General features: G+C 45.8%; 1 protein-coding gene across 1 annotated transcript in view; it reads left to right on the top strand.

The window, feature by feature from the left end:
- The window catches only part of BMP2K (BMP2 inducible kinase), a 1,074,721-nt gene that overhangs the window by 408,232 nt on the left and 647,152 nt on the right, over positions 1 to 19,337 (top strand). Inside the window, exon 7 of the mRNA XM_069626343.1 lies at positions 2,596 to 2,728. Within this exon, the coding sequence (XP_069482444.1) occupies positions 2,596 to 2,728 (133 nt within the window). The remainder of the gene's footprint in view (positions 1 to 2,595; positions 2,729 to 19,337) is intronic.

Genomic DNA, 19,337 nt, shown 5'->3' on the forward strand with positions numbered 1-19,337 from the left:
AAGGCCTTGGATAGTCGATGGGGCCTTATTAGAGGCATTCTTGCGCAAGTTTGGGTTTGGATGCCATGTGTTGAACGGCATTAAGGCCATATACTCGAAGCCCACTCCGGGCATGGCCTTGAACAGGAGACTTTCGAGGTGGTTTGGGTTAGCTAGAGGTACGAGACAGGTATGCCCTCTTTCCCCATTACTTTTTGCGCTCTCCCCTGGGCCATTGACCCAAAGGTTATGGGACGACCCTTGAGTGGAAGGTATAAAAGTAGGGGATTTTGAATATAAATTGGGGCAATCTGCGGATGACATCCTGTTGCACCTTTTGGAATCCAGAGATCAGTCCCGGCAGCAGTGGAATTTATCAGTCAATTTGGGAGGTTTTCTGGTTTTAAAATTAACAAGGGCCAATTTATTGTATTCCCCTTTGGCTGGGATGGGGATCGGGAAATGGATGGAGTGTAGTGCCTTTGGGGAATGAAGGTGCAGGAGGAAAATGTGCGCTATCTCAGGGTCCTAATCACGATAGAGCTGAAGGGGTTGTATGAGTCCAACTACCCCCCCGTTACTCTAAAGGTTGTATAATGACATGGGGCGTTGGGACAGCCGTATTTATATCGTGGATGGGATGGCTTAACGCCATAAAGATGAATTTCTTCCCCAGATGTTTTTATATATTTCAGCTGCTGCCCATTAGGATCACTGATTCGATGTTTAGGGAAGCCAATGGGTGAATTTTGAAGTTTGTGTGGGAGGGCAAGAAATCACAGGTAGCCTACAATACTTTAGTACACCCTAAAGAGAGAGGGGGTGTGTGTCTTCCAGTATTTGTGCTATAAAGCGGCTCAGTTCAGGGTGTTGGTACCTCATTTGCGGGAACAAAAAGAACATCAGTGGGTGGGGCCGGATAACTACCATCTTATGCCCACAACAGTTAGGCAATGTTATGGGTCCCGAGAAACCGTTTTCCTTGCAGGATTAGGGAGCTTCCCATACTTGTTGTTTGGGCTCTATTTTGCAAGGGGCCTGAGATGACGGGGGTTAAGAGTTGACCCTCTCCTTTGAGCCACTTGTGGGTCCCAGGAGTGAGAGATTTGATTCCAACCCTTGATGGGTTTCAGGATTGGTTTGAGCCGGGATAAATGCGGATCGCACAGCTTTGGAAAAGGGAACGTTTATCTCTATGTTGGAGCTGGAGGAGGCCCTGGGAATTGGGAAGCTATCAGTGTTTTCGTATCTGCAATTAAAGGGTGTACTTATGGGTGACACTTAGAAGGCTCAGATACAAAGGTATCTCACCCCGAAGGAAAAAGTACGTGACACTCAATTGGAGATGATGCGATTGATTTCTCTCTTGTATGGTACCCTAGTAGAAGCTAGCAAGGGGAACACGGATACACTTTGGGGCTGCTGGTGGGAACGAGACATGGGCATGTTATGGAGTAAAATGTGTTGTAGAGCTTTTAAAACTTTGCTTGCCTGCCAATATGAGCGCCATGATATATAATTATTGTGCAGGTGGCAATATGACCCTGTGCAGCTCCAAGATGTTTACCGGCGCGAGCCCACTCTGTTGGCATAACTGCGCGTCACCGGCCGATTACTGACATGTGGTGGGAGTGTGTAAAGGTGGAGATTTTTTGGACCGAGGTGCTAGCTTGGATAAAAGATAGATAGATAGATGGATAAAAGAGTTTCTTGAGAGCAGACGCCATTGCTCGTCCTGTTTGGGTTAGAGGAAATTGAGGGGGGAGTATAGGAGTTTGTCGGTTCGTCCATTTTTTGTTATTGGTGGCTCGGGCAATGCAGGCCATGTGCTGGAAGAGGTTATTATTACCAGCAAAAGCGGAATGGGTTATCAAAAGTAAGAACACTTATGTGATGGAGAGGATTACCACTGCCCTCCATGGAAACAGTGTGGCAATAGAGACTGGATGGAGTGGGTTTTGTGCCAGGTTTATGTCCATGTGAGGTCTATTGGTTTTGGGCGTGGGGGCTGGAGAGCTGGAGGAAGTGCTATCGGAGGGGTGGATCTTTGCCCTTCCCTACACTGAAATGGATTGGGCGTTTTGTAGTGTGAGGCATCGCTGGAGGTTTGTCCTGGGGTTGCCTTACGTTTGTTTACTGCTTGATGTCGCACAGGAGGAGACGTGCTATTTTTAGTGGTCAGGTTTTTGTGGCCTATACCAGCGGGGGTAGAGGTGGCAGATGGGTGGGGAGCGGGCTAACGACAGGAGTTGTATTGTTGAGTTGCTTTGGCAAGGTTTTAATGAATCTGTTTGATTATTCTCCTCTTGTACCTTGAAAATCACTTTAAAAATTTGAATTAAAAAAACAAGGATAGTAGATATTCATACACAAGATAAAGGTTTTCTTAAGCTGCTGATCAAACATTATATATGGTAACAATTTAGTATTTTCCTACCATCCAAGGTTAAGGAATTAGTGACAGTACATTGGAAACACATGGATGAGCACTGCCTAAATATCGTTTTTTTAAATGTTGAAAATCTTAACGTATACTGTTTTCACTTATTGTGTGTCTGCGTATATGGAACCTATGCTCAGCCGCCTTAACAATATACTAATTTGTTAATTTTATAGGCACTGGGTTGTTTATTGTACAAGCTATGTTTTTTCACACTTCCGTTTGGAGAGAGCCAGGTTGCTATTTTTGATGGAAGCTTTATGGTCCCAGATAATTCACGATACAGCCATCCGGTACACTGCTTGATACGTAAGTACTTTATCTCGCCGTTTTTATTATAATACATTTTGTTGGACTCTGTGTTTTTACATCTGTGAATAAATTAACGGTGAATTTGAATTTCGAACATCATTGAATAAATATTACTGGGTATTACCTCGTTGTTCTCGTTTTAATGCATACTGACAACACGCTGACCCTTAATCGTGGTCAGTCTTTATTTGCAAAGCAGGATTGGACCAGTCTTCTTTTCGGTCTATTCATTTTTAGTGTGGGCTGTTAGGTGTGTGCCATTCAGGAGAGATCTGTTTAAAGCAAGCAGTTTTGGCTTGTGTAGAAGTATTGGCCATTTGCCAGGCACTGCTTTTAGATGCTTAGGTAGTCGCACCATGTTGCAGCTGCTACCATCAATGGCCAGTTAATGCTACTACAGCAGTGTCTGGCAAGTGCCTTTCTCATGCCTACACAAAAGTCCAAACTGTTGACATTGCAAATGCTTGTTTTCATTGTCTTATGTATCTTGACCCTTCAATACCAACCCCCCTCCCCCTTATCTTTTCTCCACCCCATTGCTCACCAACCTTCCCTCTATCCTGGTGATACTGACACACATTCTCAACCTAGCTGGACCCCGTCGCCTTCTGGCTTGGTTGCCATAGCGTCCGACAGACACCCTCGGGGGAAACACTGACTTGCGCTTTGCCTGTTTGTTTCAGAGAGCATTGACTCTCTGGGTCTTGCAGCGCTCAGAAGTTCAGAACTAATAAATAGTGTCCCCCACAAGCGTGTAAACTCATCTCAGGATTGCTAGCGCTGAAGTTGTGGTCAGTGTTCCCTTTAGAGGGCTGTCCCAGTCTGAAATCAGAAGTGTTTATTGGGTTTGTGCAGAGAAAGCGACAAAGTACAAATGTGACTGTTTTTTATCTGCAATGTTTTTTTATTATGTTTTTGGAAGTTTAATTAACAGATTTATATCAAAGGTTACCTTTTTCTTGTGTCGCTAATTTTCGCATAGGAAGTATTATTTTTCTTTCCAGGTAATTTTTCGTTGGTGTGACTGCACACAGTTCGCCATTGATATGGTGCCTGTTAGTTGAAGAGCGAAGCTGTCTCTACTCTGGCTCCTAGAAGATGAGCCATTCTATTGCCATTGGCAAGGTTATGTGATACCAGTCCTGCTGCTAGCGGCGGGGCCCCAGATATGATTTTGAAGTGTGAGTTTGTTGCTCCTTATCACATTTGGGAGTGAATTGATTTTTTTTTAGGGAGTAGAAAATGTAATTTGAATTCTGAATGGGGTTATTTTTAGGTACGCTTCTGAGTAATCAGACTCGCGTTCTCGTGCTTGGAGTTGGTATACAGGAAAGTGATATATTACGTGGCTTGCAAGTCACACAGAATCCTGTCCATTAACCCATTCCCTTCTAACGGACCCGACCTTCCCTCCCGACCCTTTCCCTTTATAGGACACTGACTGCATGACCAGTGACACATCAAGAAAATCTAGACTAGGGCTTCTGGCATGGTTATCCCGCCACCCTGTTTAAACAAAGAGTTTATTAATACAGACACCTTAGTCCTTCTCTAGCTATGTTAAAAATGACTTATGGCAATGTACTTCCAGGACACCGTAATTTATTAGATCTTAGCCTCGCCCCCAGTCGCCATGTGGTACCGGACCTCCCCCCTGTGATGGATTCTGGCATCTATATACAGCTCATTGTCTGCACTGGCCTATGCCGGCATGATCCACAGGCCTTAGTCCATAACGTACAACCATTGTCCACAGCCAACCAGCAAAAGCGGTAACCTAGTCTGTTAAAGAAAGGAAATAATGAAACATAAAGTACAGGGACATATACCAAAAACACAGGAATGGTATTAAAACGCTGCTTCAAAAGGACAATCCTGGAAAGAAAGTGTCCCCCTCCTGACCTCCAGTTCTCAACGTATTCTGGTGATTTATTTGCTATTCAGGAACTGCATGCTACCACAATTCCCTCTTTTGTTCTTATGGTGCAAAAACACATTTTTACTTAAGCACTTTTTTCTTTTCTCCTTACTATTTTACAAAGGAGAGGTTGTGGGAACTAGGCTAACACAGGCTGGGCTTTACTGCTGTCCTAGAATGCTCTCTAAATGCATACAATTTCCCTCGTTGTGACTATTCATCAAATGGCGTAGTTCTTGTTGCAACCCGCAGGATTTTGCATATACACCTTGGAGCAAAAAGAATGATATCAATGTATGCGGTCGTAAATGTTGCCTTATGGAAAGGAAAATAGTCGGTAATATTGTGACCCCCAGACCAGTCGTATGACCCGCAGGATGACTTATGTCTGCCAGAAAAAAAAGAACAGTATTACACATACTCTTGTGATGAGATAAGGTTGGTCCGAGATCTTCCTTCCGATAGAGCATATCATAGGTAGTACATAAAGGGGCTGTATCACGGACAACTTCAAATGCCCTTTTCTGTTAATTGAAACTGCCACCAACACTTGTAAGCTTTTCTTAATATATGTTAACTTTTTTACGTCTGGAATTGGACTCATTACATTCTCAAAACCTCATAGGCAGAACCTTTGATCAACCCTGTAAGAACTGATGTATTCCTGCCAGCAGTAGAGAGGAAATCAGTGAGTCTATATATAAACTGTAATAAGATATGGATGCCAGAAGTCGGTGTAGCCACAAGCTCGACACCCACATCTCCTTCTATAACCACAACCTACCATGTAGCGCGATTCCTGCTGCTCTTCCATCATAACAAATTCTATTTCCAACTTGTAACACCGGTCCTCAGCGCTAACTTGCTAAGACATTGCGGCTGGGAGGTCTGGGGAGAGTGGAATGCGGCTGGGGTCAGCACAGGTCAAAACATCAAAGTGGAACCAATTTCTAACCAGAAGTGAGAGGTTACCATGGGGCAGTGGTCCGGTTTCCAGGTGAATTCTTGGGATGTCTCACTTTCCACCCATCTCGGTGCGTCAGTATGTTCCGGCTGTATCCGGCCCACGCATCAGAAACGATCTTGTTGGTTGGATCCCCTATTTCTTGTACCGGCCCCTTTGCCTTGAACGCCCATTTTCTGTTTCACCCTGTGTGCTGCCAGAAGTCTCCATGGCCACAGAGCTTCCTGTATGCCTGAATCATTTACCTGGAGTCTTGCCTAGCTATTTTTCAGTATGTCTTCACTAATGCTGAGAAGCTCAGAGTGCAAGTAATCATGTGCCTCTTCCCAGGCGACATCCTGCTGCAGCTCTCGTCCAGAGGAGACCACTCCTTTTATTAATTGTATCAGTGACCCTCGGGTACGTGCAGTGAGTGTTCAGAATATGTGCAGTTGACTGATATTTGTGTCTGTGTTGGTGGCCTGTGTCCCAGCAATAAGCCTCTTCGCTCTTTCTAACCAGCCCAAACGGCCATCTGATTCTTGTACTGGCAATAAACTAAGCTCCAAGACCAGTATTGTTACCATCCCACACTTGATCTGCTACCTCTCTTTGGTATTTTCCTCTGTGTACCTCATCAGACTGCTGCTGTAAACCTATGGCTGCACTCCTTGTACAATTAGGAGAGAGCGTTGACCTGCAATGCAGACAAAGGAACTGTAAAAATCAAAGTGGCAAGTTAAGCAGTAAGAATAGTGCACCAAAACCGGGACCCATTTGTCTTACTGATTGTCGTTCCATAAGGACTATTGTTTATATAAGTGTTAATCAGTAACCTCAAACTCTGGTGACACTGGTACTAGATCAACGTACAAGTTACATTTTCTGACTGTGTATTATATTAACACAGTGCAAGCCCGGTATGGCCACCCTATGAAAGAGCAATGGTATGTGTACTAAAGTGGCACTTTCGCTTTCATTAAAGTTCCAAGTCTCACTCTCGCCACACCCATTGTAACTGATTTGTGAAGAAATCCGACCATGGTCTTAAATATTTCTTTCATCCTTTGCCAAGGATCTAACACAAATTAAAAATGGTGCATTCGATACGAAAGATGGGAGTGTTCTGTATAAACTTCAGTAAGATGCTCAACATTATTGCGAGTTGTTCTATTTTCTCTTAATATCTTTGGGCTGGGCCTAGTGCTTAACATGTGTTGCTCTGCTGCCAGAGGATGGGAATAGTTGTCATTGAGTTTGGGAGGGCTTCACGTGGGTAGGAGATCATACCTGGGGGATAACAGCTGGTTTCGGGAGAAACGCAAAGAAAGGATAAAGACCACACTCCCAGCTCGTAATCCCACAGGTTTCACTTTATCAGTGCACAATGTATTGGCTCTCATACCAGGGCCAGGTCTGGATCTCTGTCGTTATCATATGGGACTGATTAAATGTCCTCCGTGGCTTATGCAGAGAAGGGGAATCGGTTCAAGTTCATTGAGAGAAGAGAAACTAGAGAATAGAAACTGGGCAGATTGAGAAGCCAGCAACATAAACCTTTTTCCTTGTTCAATGGATGGGAGCCTCCACTCTTTTACAGTGGCTCACGTGGAGCCCAGTGGTGCACTTGCATACCATTATGGCAGAGTTTCTTACCAAGAACACTTGATAAAGGGCCCTTCCAGCAAGGTGTCAGCAAAAGTCTTCACGGATCAACTTTCATGAACATGTAGTCTGCTGGCTATATGGGATGGCAGTGTTCAGTGGGCTCCTGGGGCAAAGCAGCTTTCATCTGGTTGTAAATGGAACTGACAGAAAGGATCAACAGGCTCACATATCCAATAAGATTTTCATTGCTTAGTTGCAGAGCAGTACCAACAGACTTTACAGGAGGGGTCTAAGGGTGTCTCATAGTGTGCCCTTATAAAACCTCAAGTGGGCAGAGTCTTGTTTGGGGTGCTTCAGATGCTCAAGAAGCACAATTGGAAGGGCATCTGGCCACTTCAACCCTGTTTACTGGCATATCTTAGCAAGTTTGTTTTGAATCACTCGATTCTATCCTTCTGTGTTTCAAGGCACAAGAAGTCAAAAGGGGTATGGGGGACCAGGATGAAGAAAAACAAAAATGATCCTACTAGGCCTTGTCAATCGGATCGTGCAAGTGCAGTAACAAGAAATGCAGGGGAGTAGGGAGAGGGGAAGTGCAGGTCAGGGCGGAGGGCCCATGGGTTGTGTGTGCCAAAGGGAGACCAGTTGAACAAGTGACGGGGGAATGCAGAGAGTGCAGGGGAAAGAAGGTCCATGTGCTAACTGCGAGGGAATGGGGCTGGAAGGGCTCAATGGTGTGCAGGCCCAGCCAGGATAGTGCAAGGGAAGGGATCCTGGAAGGGCAAGTGCAGGTTGGATAGGTGGGGTCAGAGGAGACCAAGTGCAGTGATAGACTGGCCGAGGAGTGCCTGGTGCCCTGTAAGAATCTGAAAGAACTAGGCAGCCAGTCAAGAGGCAGAAGGGGACATTAGCAGGGGAGGGAGAGAGGGAAGGTGGAAGAGAAAAGGAGGCTTTTGAGAAGCTTCCGGTACTTAAGGAGATCCGGCTCAAGTCTGACAGTGGCAGGGAGGCCATTCCAGAGGTAGGCACCTGCAGAAGAGATTGATCTACCTCCCAATCTCTGCTTGGAAAAACGTCTGATCTGCAGAGAAGACTGAAGGGCTCTAGTAGGGAGGTGCTGTTTATGGACAGATAGTTTGATGTAGAGGGTTCCAGGCCCCAGAAAGCTTGTGGATGATGCAAAGGGTCTTGAACTTGATCCTCACAGCAAACGGGAGCCAGTGGAGAGATTTTAGGGCTGGATAGATGGTGTCCTTGGGCTTGAGGCCACGGCTTAATCTTGCAGTCCTATTCTGATTAGATGAAGGGGGCAAAGGGAGGAGTTAGGCAGATTAAGGAAGAGGCTGTTGCAGTAATCCAGCCGGGAGAGGACCAGAGCACTGGAGACATTGAGATTCTGGGGGAAGTGGCGGAAAGGGAGAATGCCTCTGAGGAGGTGCATCTGAAAGTGAGCCACCTTGGCAAGGTCTGTGATGTGAGGAGAGAGGAGTTGAAGTTGACACCAAGGTTTTTTGCCTCACAGGAGGGTGAAAGGAGGTGGCCCATGCAGGGGTGGCAGAGTGTAGGAGGGAAGGGGGGGGGGCTGGGCACCCAATGAGGAGGATCTCGGTCTTACTGGCATTAAGGCAGAGATTGTTAGCAGCACACCATGCCTGAATAGCAGACAGTGTCAGGAATGAGAGAGGAAGAAGAGGAGGCAGTGGAGGAAAGCTTGAAGGAGAGCTACGTGTCATCATAACACTAGAAGTTGGGGGAGAAGGTGGAGATCAATGGGCTAGAGGGGCCAAGTCGATGTTTAAGAGCCATGGTGAGGGGATAGGGCACTGAGAGACACCACAGATGTAGAGCGAGATGGAGGAGAGAAAAGGGCCCAGTTGAACCTGGGAATGTTGGTCAGAAAGGAAGGTCAACCAGTCCAGAGCCAAGTCTGTGATGTCAAGGGTATCATGGAGCTGATTTTAGAAGGGTGACATGATTAACCATATCGAAGGCAGAGGAAAGGTTAAGAAGGATAAGAATGGAAGGAGAGTTGAAATCGAGATTAGAGTGTACGGCTTAATGGGTGTTCAGGAGTGCAGGTTCCGTGCCTCTGGCTGCTCTGAAGCCAGACTGGTGGTCGTGGAGACACCCAACAGATTCAGTGTGGTGGATAAGCTGGGAGATGACCCGCTTCTCCAAGAGTTTGCCCAGGAAGTGGGTAATGGAGATAGGGCTGTAGTTATTGATGTGCTCTCTGGGCTGTAGGGGCAGCCTTTCTAATGTTATTCTGAAGACCTATAACACATAGTTTACAATACTCTTGTGACCAGCATTTCTTCAGGGTCATTATTCCCTTCCCCACATTAGCATGTCCATGATACCGTCTTTGTTGTTTTTCCTTAGAGAAACTTCATGTAATCAACACTGCTTTTGTAATTGTCCTTTTCACATGAGGAGGCATTTTCTTGTATCTTGGCCAGTTCCTCTAGAGTCTTATATGGAGATGGTTCAGCACTTACTTTTATTGGGAGAATGCACTCATCTACTGATTGCAACAGCAACCAGCTTCACCATGGAGTCTGAAAAATGAATGATACAGCTTATTTAATTATCCAGGGGTTGATAAGCAGCACATGTAACTTGTGGCACTTTTCTCAGTGAAAATAGTAGCGTCAAGCAGCGCCTTCAGTAGGGACTATTTTTAATAGAGGAATCTCTAGAAGTCGAAAATCCCCTCTGTCGCCACAGTTGACCAAAGACCTGGGCTACCCCAGAGGTGTACCTGGCGCTAGTATAAATGACTGTTGAACCGCTAGTTCACATGCCCCGAGTGAACACCACCAGCTCTCTAACCTGTGCAGAGGTAATTTGCGGCGGCCTCCCGCTCTCCTCCATCTCCCCCGGTGTTCATAACACATATCCTGACACCATTTTCCAATTTTGATCCCGGGAAACAAGACCCATCCAATATATAAGTTAGAACAGCTTTGGGGAGAGTGGTATCTGTTCAAGCATTTCAAGGAGTTAACAAGAAATCAGTGATAGCAGCAGAGTCATGGGGTTCTTTATCATGTGTTCATCATCTGTGGAGTGGGAACAGGGATGCTGGGTTCAACACTGGACATTTAATTGGATAATGGTGTAAGAGTTCAAAAGCAGAATCTCATATTTGCTAGTTGGGGTTGCGATCATATGCTGAGCCTTGGTTTTCAACAATGAAGCCACTGAATATGGTACTGCAACATCTAGGGGGAACTCAGGACAATATTTTCACACTGCTGCACTGCCAATGTAGCATCAGCAACTGACCGCAACCAAAGTGACATTGTCGCAGTAACCTGATCTAGCTCTTTACTGTAATACAGGATTGGTTTATAATGAAATTCATGCTTTTGGGTAAGAAAGGCCAAGGCAAATCCATTTCTTTTGTATCAGTATAAGTAAACCCTTTCTTGTAGACAGGCAGACCCCTAGCTGGAGCCTCAACAAAACGCTTTGCGCTTCTAAATTCCTCCTCAACCTCTGGGTTGATTTTAATGGCTCTCTGGTGTCGGCTTTGGTGTAGTGTTGTAAAGATTTGACAATCACTGCATAATCTTAGATCCACTGTTGATAGTACCCCTCTCTCCCACCCATACCTAAAAATGCTCTCATTTGGATAACAGTTTGTGGCCTAGGGAATTTAAGCACTGCCTTGTTCGGGTTGAAGCTATGGCTCTGTGTCCCATTGTAATGTCGCATAATAAATAATGTACCCTACGTATACATAATTGTAGCTTCTGTTTATGACCATTATCGGCTAACATTGTCAATCGTACTTAGGAATCCTGTTTACACACTTAATAAGAAGGTGAGGCTATATAAGTAAGTCATCCACGTACTGAATAAACACTGACTGCATGTGTAATATAATGCCATCAAAGTCGTCCTTCCGCTCTTTATGAAAGAGGGTAGGGGGCTCTGTAGCCTTGCGGCAGCCTAGTCTAGTTGTACTGAGTTCCCCTATATGAGAATGGGAACAGCTACTGTCTATGTATAGGGACATGGAAAAAGGCTGAGCATAGGCCCACTATGGTAAACTGTGTAAAACATGAGCGACTACAAGACAAAATGGTAGCAGGGTGTTTACACAAGCCGAAATGAGGAGAGATCACCATGACATTGACTGCTCTCAGGACTTGAATAAAACGAAATGTTCCATGGGCTAGTGGTGGGAACAAGTATGCCCTGTTTTAAGGGTGATTCAAAGGTAATTGCTTGTTCAGCTCCCTGTTTCAACGATAATTGAGGAATAAGGGGCATTTTCTTTAATGCACTAACCGTAATCTTTACAGGTTCAGCATTTTGAATATCACCCACTGTGCTGGCATAAACCTAATCAATTCCTTCAAATCCTTTACCCACACTCTCGCCTGACAATTCTTCCCCTGTGGCGACCGGGTGGGTGGCCAGAACAGCCTCCACATTGTTGTGGGGAATGCTCAAAAAACGCCCCCTCAGGATTGCAATATATGGGTCACAGGAGCTTACACAATAGGTCCCTACCCACCAGCTTGACCGGAGCAGTAGGACTGAGGAGGAAGACTTGCATCAGTTATGGGATCCAAAGTGATTGCGAGCGATTCTTTGACTGTGTGCAGTACTGTAACATTCAATATCCCTACCGCTCTCACTGTATCTGTAGATGAGGGCATGTTGGGGAAACGACCATAGAGCCAACCTCCTTGAACCAGTCTTTAATAACCAAGGTATGGATTTTCCTTCTACTTCACACTGAAGATCCAGGCCCCCCTGGCCTACTGGTAGCAGAGCCTCCATTGGGGCTTCCTTTCCATTCGTGTTAGGCAAGGGGGCCGATCCCCCTACATGAGAGCAGAATCTTGTAGTTGGTAATTTTGGAAAAAAGTCACTGAGGTCTGTAAAGGTACTCGTTCGTCCAGTGACCAATTTGTTTACAGTAGTTGCACACCAAAAGATCTATCTGATTTCCTGTTGAATCCTGATACCCCAGTTGTCTCTGAGAATCCTGTCGTTCCAGATATCCCTGCTGCCCTTGTTGTCCAGCTTTCCCTGGATGGGGTGCTCCTCTTCCCTGAGCGACCTTTCCCTCTGAATCCTCGCCCTAAATGCCCCCTTGCACACTGTTATGTGCCTGTCCTTGTAGGTTCTTCAATTGTAAAACCATTCATTTATTCTTAGTCTCAGTGGTCTCCTTTCACTGTTCCTGACCCAACACACAATGATTCACAAATGCCACTAGCTCTGATAAGGGCCCATCTTGCCACTTGATGCACACTGTCTTCAATTGCAGTGATCAATTTCTAGCCTGCTCTAGGGCACCTCCCATACCAGGGTCTGCCGCCGGCCAGGTAGCGTGCTGAGTGAGCTGCTGTCTAACCTCGGGCGTCATTATTACTCTCCTGAGCTGGTTCATATTCCCCCAAGAAGGGTTTATGGCGAGTCAGTAGAAGGACACAGACTCACTGAGGACATGGTGTCTAATATTTTATTAAAGTAAAAGGCTAAAGCCTATCTTTTCCTATCACTATGGGTGGTCCCTGCCTATGTTACCAACAAAGGTATCTTGCTTTCTTTTCAACATTATATTGTTCTTGTACAATGTTATTTTCCCCTTTTCCAAGTGTATTTTTATCCATTCTTCTCTCATTATTTAGCTGTTCACCAGTTCCTTCTCTACAGTTACAACACTTGTACTTTCTTTCTTTTCAAGTTTAACTCAGTTTAAGAATTTCTACTGAGACGAGTTAATTGTGCGTTATAATGATTCCCTTGGATCCTCCCGGGCTTCCCGTTCTCCCTGTTACTTTTGTTGTGGTAGGAGAACGTCTCCGGAAGCCGCCTTCCTCAGAGAGCCTTTTTATTTGGTTCATAGACTGCTGACTCCTTCTCTTCTCTGGTGCTGCTCTTCTTTCGTTTTCCTGTTACTTCATGGTTTCCTGGTCTTCCGTTGCGTGACCGGACACCCTGCATGCGTCAGTTGCCGGTGGTATCAGCGATCTTGTCTGGACCTGCTGTCCACCACGGATTCCCTTTCTTGCTCTTGCCACCACCTTTTACCAGGCTCCTGCCTTTCTGTTCTCTCGAGTTTCAGGTCTGCCATAGCTCTGGTGTACCATAACTGCAATGTTAAGCAAGTTTGAAACTCGCAAGCTTCTTGGTTTCCTTCTTCGTCAGGGTTTACACAGCTTGTGGCTTTCTCTGGCTGGCGTACATGATTCTCTCTCAATCGCCTCTCTCTCCTTCTCATTCGTCTCTTGGAATGCACGCTCATCCACGTACTCGTCTCAGTGGATTTGGCATTCTGATTTAAAGGGACATTATCTTTTCCCATAAGATAATATCTATTAAGAGTATCTTCATCCCAGTCTTGATACATCACAGGGTCTGGCATTTTAAAACATCCCATGCAGGGCGTAGTATTCACAGCTTGAGGGAGTTCCTCACGGGAAGTGGAGTCCTTGTCCCCTGTGGGGGTGGGAGGGGCGGGTGGAGTCTCTCCCTGTGAGATCCCACTTGTCTCTACCCCTAGGGAGGGTATTGCTGAGTGGGCTCACCTTCCTAGCCTCACAGGGGTTGTGGGGGGTCGGACTCTGTGTACCAGTGAGCATCACCTCAATGCACCATTGCGATTCCTCCCTAATATTGGGGAACTCTTTGGCTAAACTTTGTAAGATCCCAGGTGGCTAAGGAACATGGAGTGTAATCAGGCAGGGCTGTTTGCCCTTGTTCTGGCAGACCTCCTATCATCTGAGTGGCACCTGAAGGATTGTGACTTAACTCCACTCAGCAATGACTGAGTGTAAGAGGGAGGTGTCTCAGGCATATGTGAGATCTCTGGAATACCCGGGGTACTGGACCAGTCTGCAACAGCGCAGGTGACATCAGCATTTGGTGTTGGGCTATGACTGGTGGCTGGTCAGTGTTTGCGCACCCTGTCTTGACGGCTGTCCTGCTGGCACTATCCTACGTTAGCTAGTAAAGAATTATGATATCTTCTGCAGTTTTGTCAAGTCGTTTGTGCAGTCTGGCATCTTTCTTTGTGTCTATTATCTGAGGGCATAGCAGCACATATAACTCTGTAGCTCCCTTGTTCCGAAGGAATATAATTTGTCCTCGCAATCTGTCATTTGTGTCCATCAGTCCCCTTATCTTGGATACATTTGGTCTAGTCGCCTCTTCCAGCCATGTAGCGTATGCTTTTCACTGCTTGTCACTTACCTTTCCCTTTTGCTACTCCAACAACAATCTCTATGCCTCTACTTTGTCCAGAGGGAAAATTCCTTCTACTAGAAACTGAGCGTGCCTGCTACTCTGTTTTAGCAAATGCCATGTTTCAAGAAACTTGCTAGTAGCACTTTTAAAGTTTGTATACATAAAATGTGCAGGTGTGCCATTGGTAGGGGTCTACAACTGCTTTGACTGTTCTTTGCCTATTTCTGTTCATCGTTTTATCACCATTCGGCCAGTAGACAGTTTTGCCTTTACCACACACTCTTTGACTCCACTCGTTTGTGGTCCTGCGAAGGGAGGGCGTTTTACTGAGACTCCGCAGAGTGGTTCTGCAAAGGGCTATATGACACTCGCTCGATATTCACTCCTCCGTCCCTTTTAGTCTTTCTGTCATTTTCCCCCCTTTATATACTCAGTTTATTCCCCAACTATAACCGAAATACCACTGTACGGAAATTGCCCTTTTAAAGAAACCCTTAACCAGACCAGAAACCAGAATACATAAGACTACAATGGTTCTTACCAGGCCAGCCTTAACAATGTTAACACTGCCAGTATTTTGCCAGGTCCATTTCGGGGTCGTAAAAACTTAAAGGTGATTTATTAGTTGGTTTGCAAGTCTGACATCATCCTGGCCATTAACTCATTCCCTCCTAACTGACCTGCCCTCCAGACAGGTCCCCTTTATAGGGCATTGACCACATGACCATTGAAACATTGAGAACATCTAGAATAGGCACTTCTAGTTCGCCTCCTGCTTTAAATAGTTTATTCATGCAGACACCTTAGTCCTTCCCTGTTTTAAAAATGACATATGGCATTGCACTTCCGGTTCACCGTAAAATATTAGATGTACTGTCATTCTCGCACCCTCCGGCAAGGAGCATAGGGCCTCCACCCCAGTGATGACTTCTGGCATCTACGAACAGCTCATAGTCCAGTCCGGACTGTGCTGGCATGATCCACTGACCTTAGTCCTACAGCCTTGTCCCAGTTTCCTTGGATTGGTTAAAGGGCGCAAAGTCGGCAGTTCTGGTGCACAGTTGAGTTCATAACGAACAGCCATTGTCCCTGGCCAAAAAGTGAAAGGAGTAGCCAACAAAAGTCTGCTAACACGAAAGAAAATTATAAAATACTGAGGAAAGGGACACAGTCTTCTATCATAGGAGAGGTATTAAAACACTGCTTCCAAAGGACATTGCTGGAAAGGAAAGGTCCCACCTCCTGGTTCTCACCATATTTGATTATTTACTGCTCTGGCAACTGCATGCTACCAATAAGTAAAAATGTTAACTCTAAAACTTATTTCATGCAAATTTAGAGCCAAATGTACATTAAAGATCCTCTTCAGATCAGCCAGTAATAATTTAGGGGCGCCTTCCTCTTAAACTGCTGCACTGATGGGACTTATCTGAACTTATCCATGCAGCTGTGTGGGGGAAAAGCAGGGGCTGGGATCCAGTTTCCCAGTTTCCTTTTTTGTTTGAAATATGTGATCTTTTTAGGTGGTGAAAGTGGTTGGTATGTAGCTTTCAGTGTAACTGGCTGGCACTCCTCTCAACTAAATTGTTACAGAAAGTGATGTTTATAATTCTAATGAGAAAAGAGACACTTTGGCCAGGGAAAAATTTTTGTCAGCACTATAGGGACATTGGGGCGGAGTGGTAGAAGTTGCACGCAAACGGCTGCATGCCAGTTAATTGGTCAGCACTAGGCAAGTGTGGAGCTGAGTAGGTGTCATGTTGAAGTAGTGCCAGCCTCTTTACTGCCAGGACTCAAGACATAGTGCAGTTAAGCGCAGCTCCATCCGACACAAAACCAATGGAACTATTAAGCTTCTGCTAAGAGCAGCTAAGGAGAATTTAGTAAGAAGGTGAGGTTTTACTTGGGGGAAGGCACAGGACAGGATTTCGTTAGGGGCATGCCCACCAAATGAGCTGCTTTCGTAGTGGTATTTGTGGTTCCCATGGCATGCTTCTGTTCCAACAAATGTTAGAGTGGATGCTCAGGAGCAGGGGGTCCCCCTAAAGGAGTGGGGTTGGGTGCAAATTGGAAGAGACAAAGGTAGAGAAAAATTAAGGATTATGCAACAAGTAGAGTCCATTGCTAGGTCTTTGGCGAAGGTGCAATCTGCAATTGGGAAGGTGGTTTACAAGATCAGAGGTGCCTTGGTAAAAGAGTGGGAGGCCGCTAGCGAGTTGAGGCTTGTAGAGGATGCTATATGTTAATCGAGGGCTTCAGGAATGAAGTTAAGGGGTGAGGCTGGAGCGAAGAAGAGTCCTTCAGGTAGTTAAAGGTACGCAATAACAGGATTTCTTCAGATTACGGGGCCTGAATGCCGCTCAGTAGCGAAGGTGTGGCGTTAAGGTGGCATAGCGCAGCTGCCAAGAGGAGAGAAGAACAGGGGGCAGCAATGGGGTGCCTGTCTTGTTTGTCGGTGGAAGAAGCTGGGTAAGAAGCTGGGTAGCAGAGTGAGACCTCCTGAGGAATGGAACATTTGGGGAAAGCTAGGGCACCCTATAGATGAAGTGGAAGGGGTGGCCTAAGCCTATAAGCTTGGTTTATGATCCAAACGCTCTGGGCCTTAGGTCAGGGAAAAACCACCAGGTTTCCTCAAGTAGCCAGCGAAGCATGCAGTGGGGCTTGGATAGGGCCAAACCCATAAGTGGTAAAATCTTGTCCAAAAAGGGGAACTTCAAGCAATGAATTGGGGGATGCTGGTTATGGTGACTGTTCGACAGGGCCTGGTGCGGGGGATAAACATATTTGGGGTCATGAATATCGGGGTTAAGTTAGATCTGAGTTGCATTGGTCAACACAACATAAATTCTGCGGGGATCGGAGCCCACAAGTCTTACAGGATCCCTTCATAAATAGGAACCAACAACTTCAGATGAGAAATGTAGAGACGGTAAGAGGATTCAATTCAACACTACAGCTAAGTCAATGCCTAGTCTGGGATACTGAATGGAAACCCTTATTGATATATCTTTACGTCCAGTTCATGAGTTCTGGATGACTACCCCTATATAACACCCCTCTCTTGGAATCCCCCTGACCCCACTGAGCCAAGAAGTAGTTCTGTTTTGCAAGTTTAAAAGGTTTATTTGATAATTTAAACAATATATATATTTCTGAGGCTTGTGGAATCTGCTTAGATCACATGCTGTGCATAGGCCGACATCTAGTGGAAGCTGCGGAGTATTACAGTTTGTTTTTCGAAACTCGAAAATGAGCGTCGACACAGGCGTGCCAGTAATACTATCCCTAGTGTGACGTCCACTGTACCCAAGATCCCTCACGCGTCTAGGATCCTCAGATTGTATTTTTTCTGACATGAGGAAGCATGAGGAGTAGCGTGAGTACAGATAATCCAAGCAGATAGACAGAAAGGTAAGACTACAAGCAATCATGCGCCTTCTCTCGGAGGGGAGGAAGGGTGGGTCGCATGTGAATCTAAGCAGATACAAGCATCAGAAATACGATTACGGTGAGTAATGTATCCCTTCTGAGGCTTGTGGAATCTGCTTAGATCACATGCTGTGCATAGATTAGCGAGCAGTACCAGAAGAAGGAGGTGGGATGTGAGAAGGGTCATGAGCAAACAGGTGTCTTAGAACCGCTTGTCCCACTTGTGTATCTGTCTTGGAATGAGTGTCAATGCAGTAATGCTGAGTAAAAGTGTGAATAGAGCTCCAAGTAGCTGCTTTGCAAATGGTGTCGAGGGGAACATTTGCAATGAAAGCCAGAGTGGCCCCAATGCCTCTAGTAGAGTGGGCCCTTGGCGTAAAAGGCAGAGTTTTTTCAGAAAGAGTAACACAGCTGTATACAGTTGATAATCCACTTCGAGATAGCGCCTTTAGAGACGCGATCTCCCTCTCTGCCTGTAGCTACGGAGACAAACAGTTGATCTGTTTTCCTTAGCGGTCTGGTTTTATTTACATAGTAGAGGACCGCCCTACGCACATCTAGGGTGTGTAGTTTCACCTCAGCCGAGCTTTGCGGGTCCTGGAAGAAAGCCGGAAGCTCGATGGACTGGTTTACATGGAACTTTGATATAAATTTAGGTGAGAACCTAGGGTGTGTGCGTAAAACCAGTTTGTCCTTGTGGATAGTAAAGAAAGGATCCTGCACTGACAGAGCCTGAATTTCACTGACCCTTCTTATAGAGGTAATGGCTACTAAGAAGGCCGTTTTATAAGTCAGGTGTTTGAGACTACTTTTATGCATGGGTTCGAACGGGGGGCCCATGAGCTTAGCTAGCACCACATTAAGGTCCCATCCTGGCGGTGGGTTTGAAATAGGAGGGTGAAGTCTCTTTACTCCTTCCATGAAGGCTTTAACTACTGGTACCTTCCACCACGACACCTTGTTATGGGATGTGGTGTAAGCCGAGAGGGCTGCCAGGTGTACTTTCAGAGAGTTAAAAACCAATGTATGTCACGACGTTGGAAGGAGTGCAATCAACAGGGTTGATTTGTTTATTCTGGCACCAAATAACAAATCTTTTCCACTTGTCAAAGTAACAGTGCCTTGTGTCTGGTTTCCTGGATTCTTTTAGGATGTCCATACACCTCTGTGGTAGATTGAGATGTCCAAACTCTATGACTTCAGGAGCCATGCTGCCAGGTTCATTGAGTTGGGTTGCTGGTGCACTGTTTGACCTTGTTGCTGGGACAGAAGGTTGTACCAGGCTGGAAGTTTGATGGGCTCGCACACCGCCATTCTGCGTAGGTGTGGAAACCATGGTTGTCTCGCCCACATGGGAGCAACTAGGATGAGCGTCATCGATTCCTTGTTCATCTTGTACACCACCTTCCTGATGAGAGGAGTTGGTGGAAAAGCGTACGCAAACATCCCTGACCAGTTCATCCACAGGGCGTTCCCTTGGGAGTCTGGCTGGGGGA

Source organism: Ambystoma mexicanum, chromosome 6p (genome assembly GCF_040938575.1).
Source record: "Ambystoma mexicanum isolate Mex_15411 chromosome 6p, UKY_AmexF1_1, whole genome shotgun sequence".
Classification (NCBI taxonomy): domain Eukaryota; kingdom Metazoa; phylum Chordata; class Amphibia; order Caudata; family Ambystomatidae; genus Ambystoma; species Ambystoma mexicanum.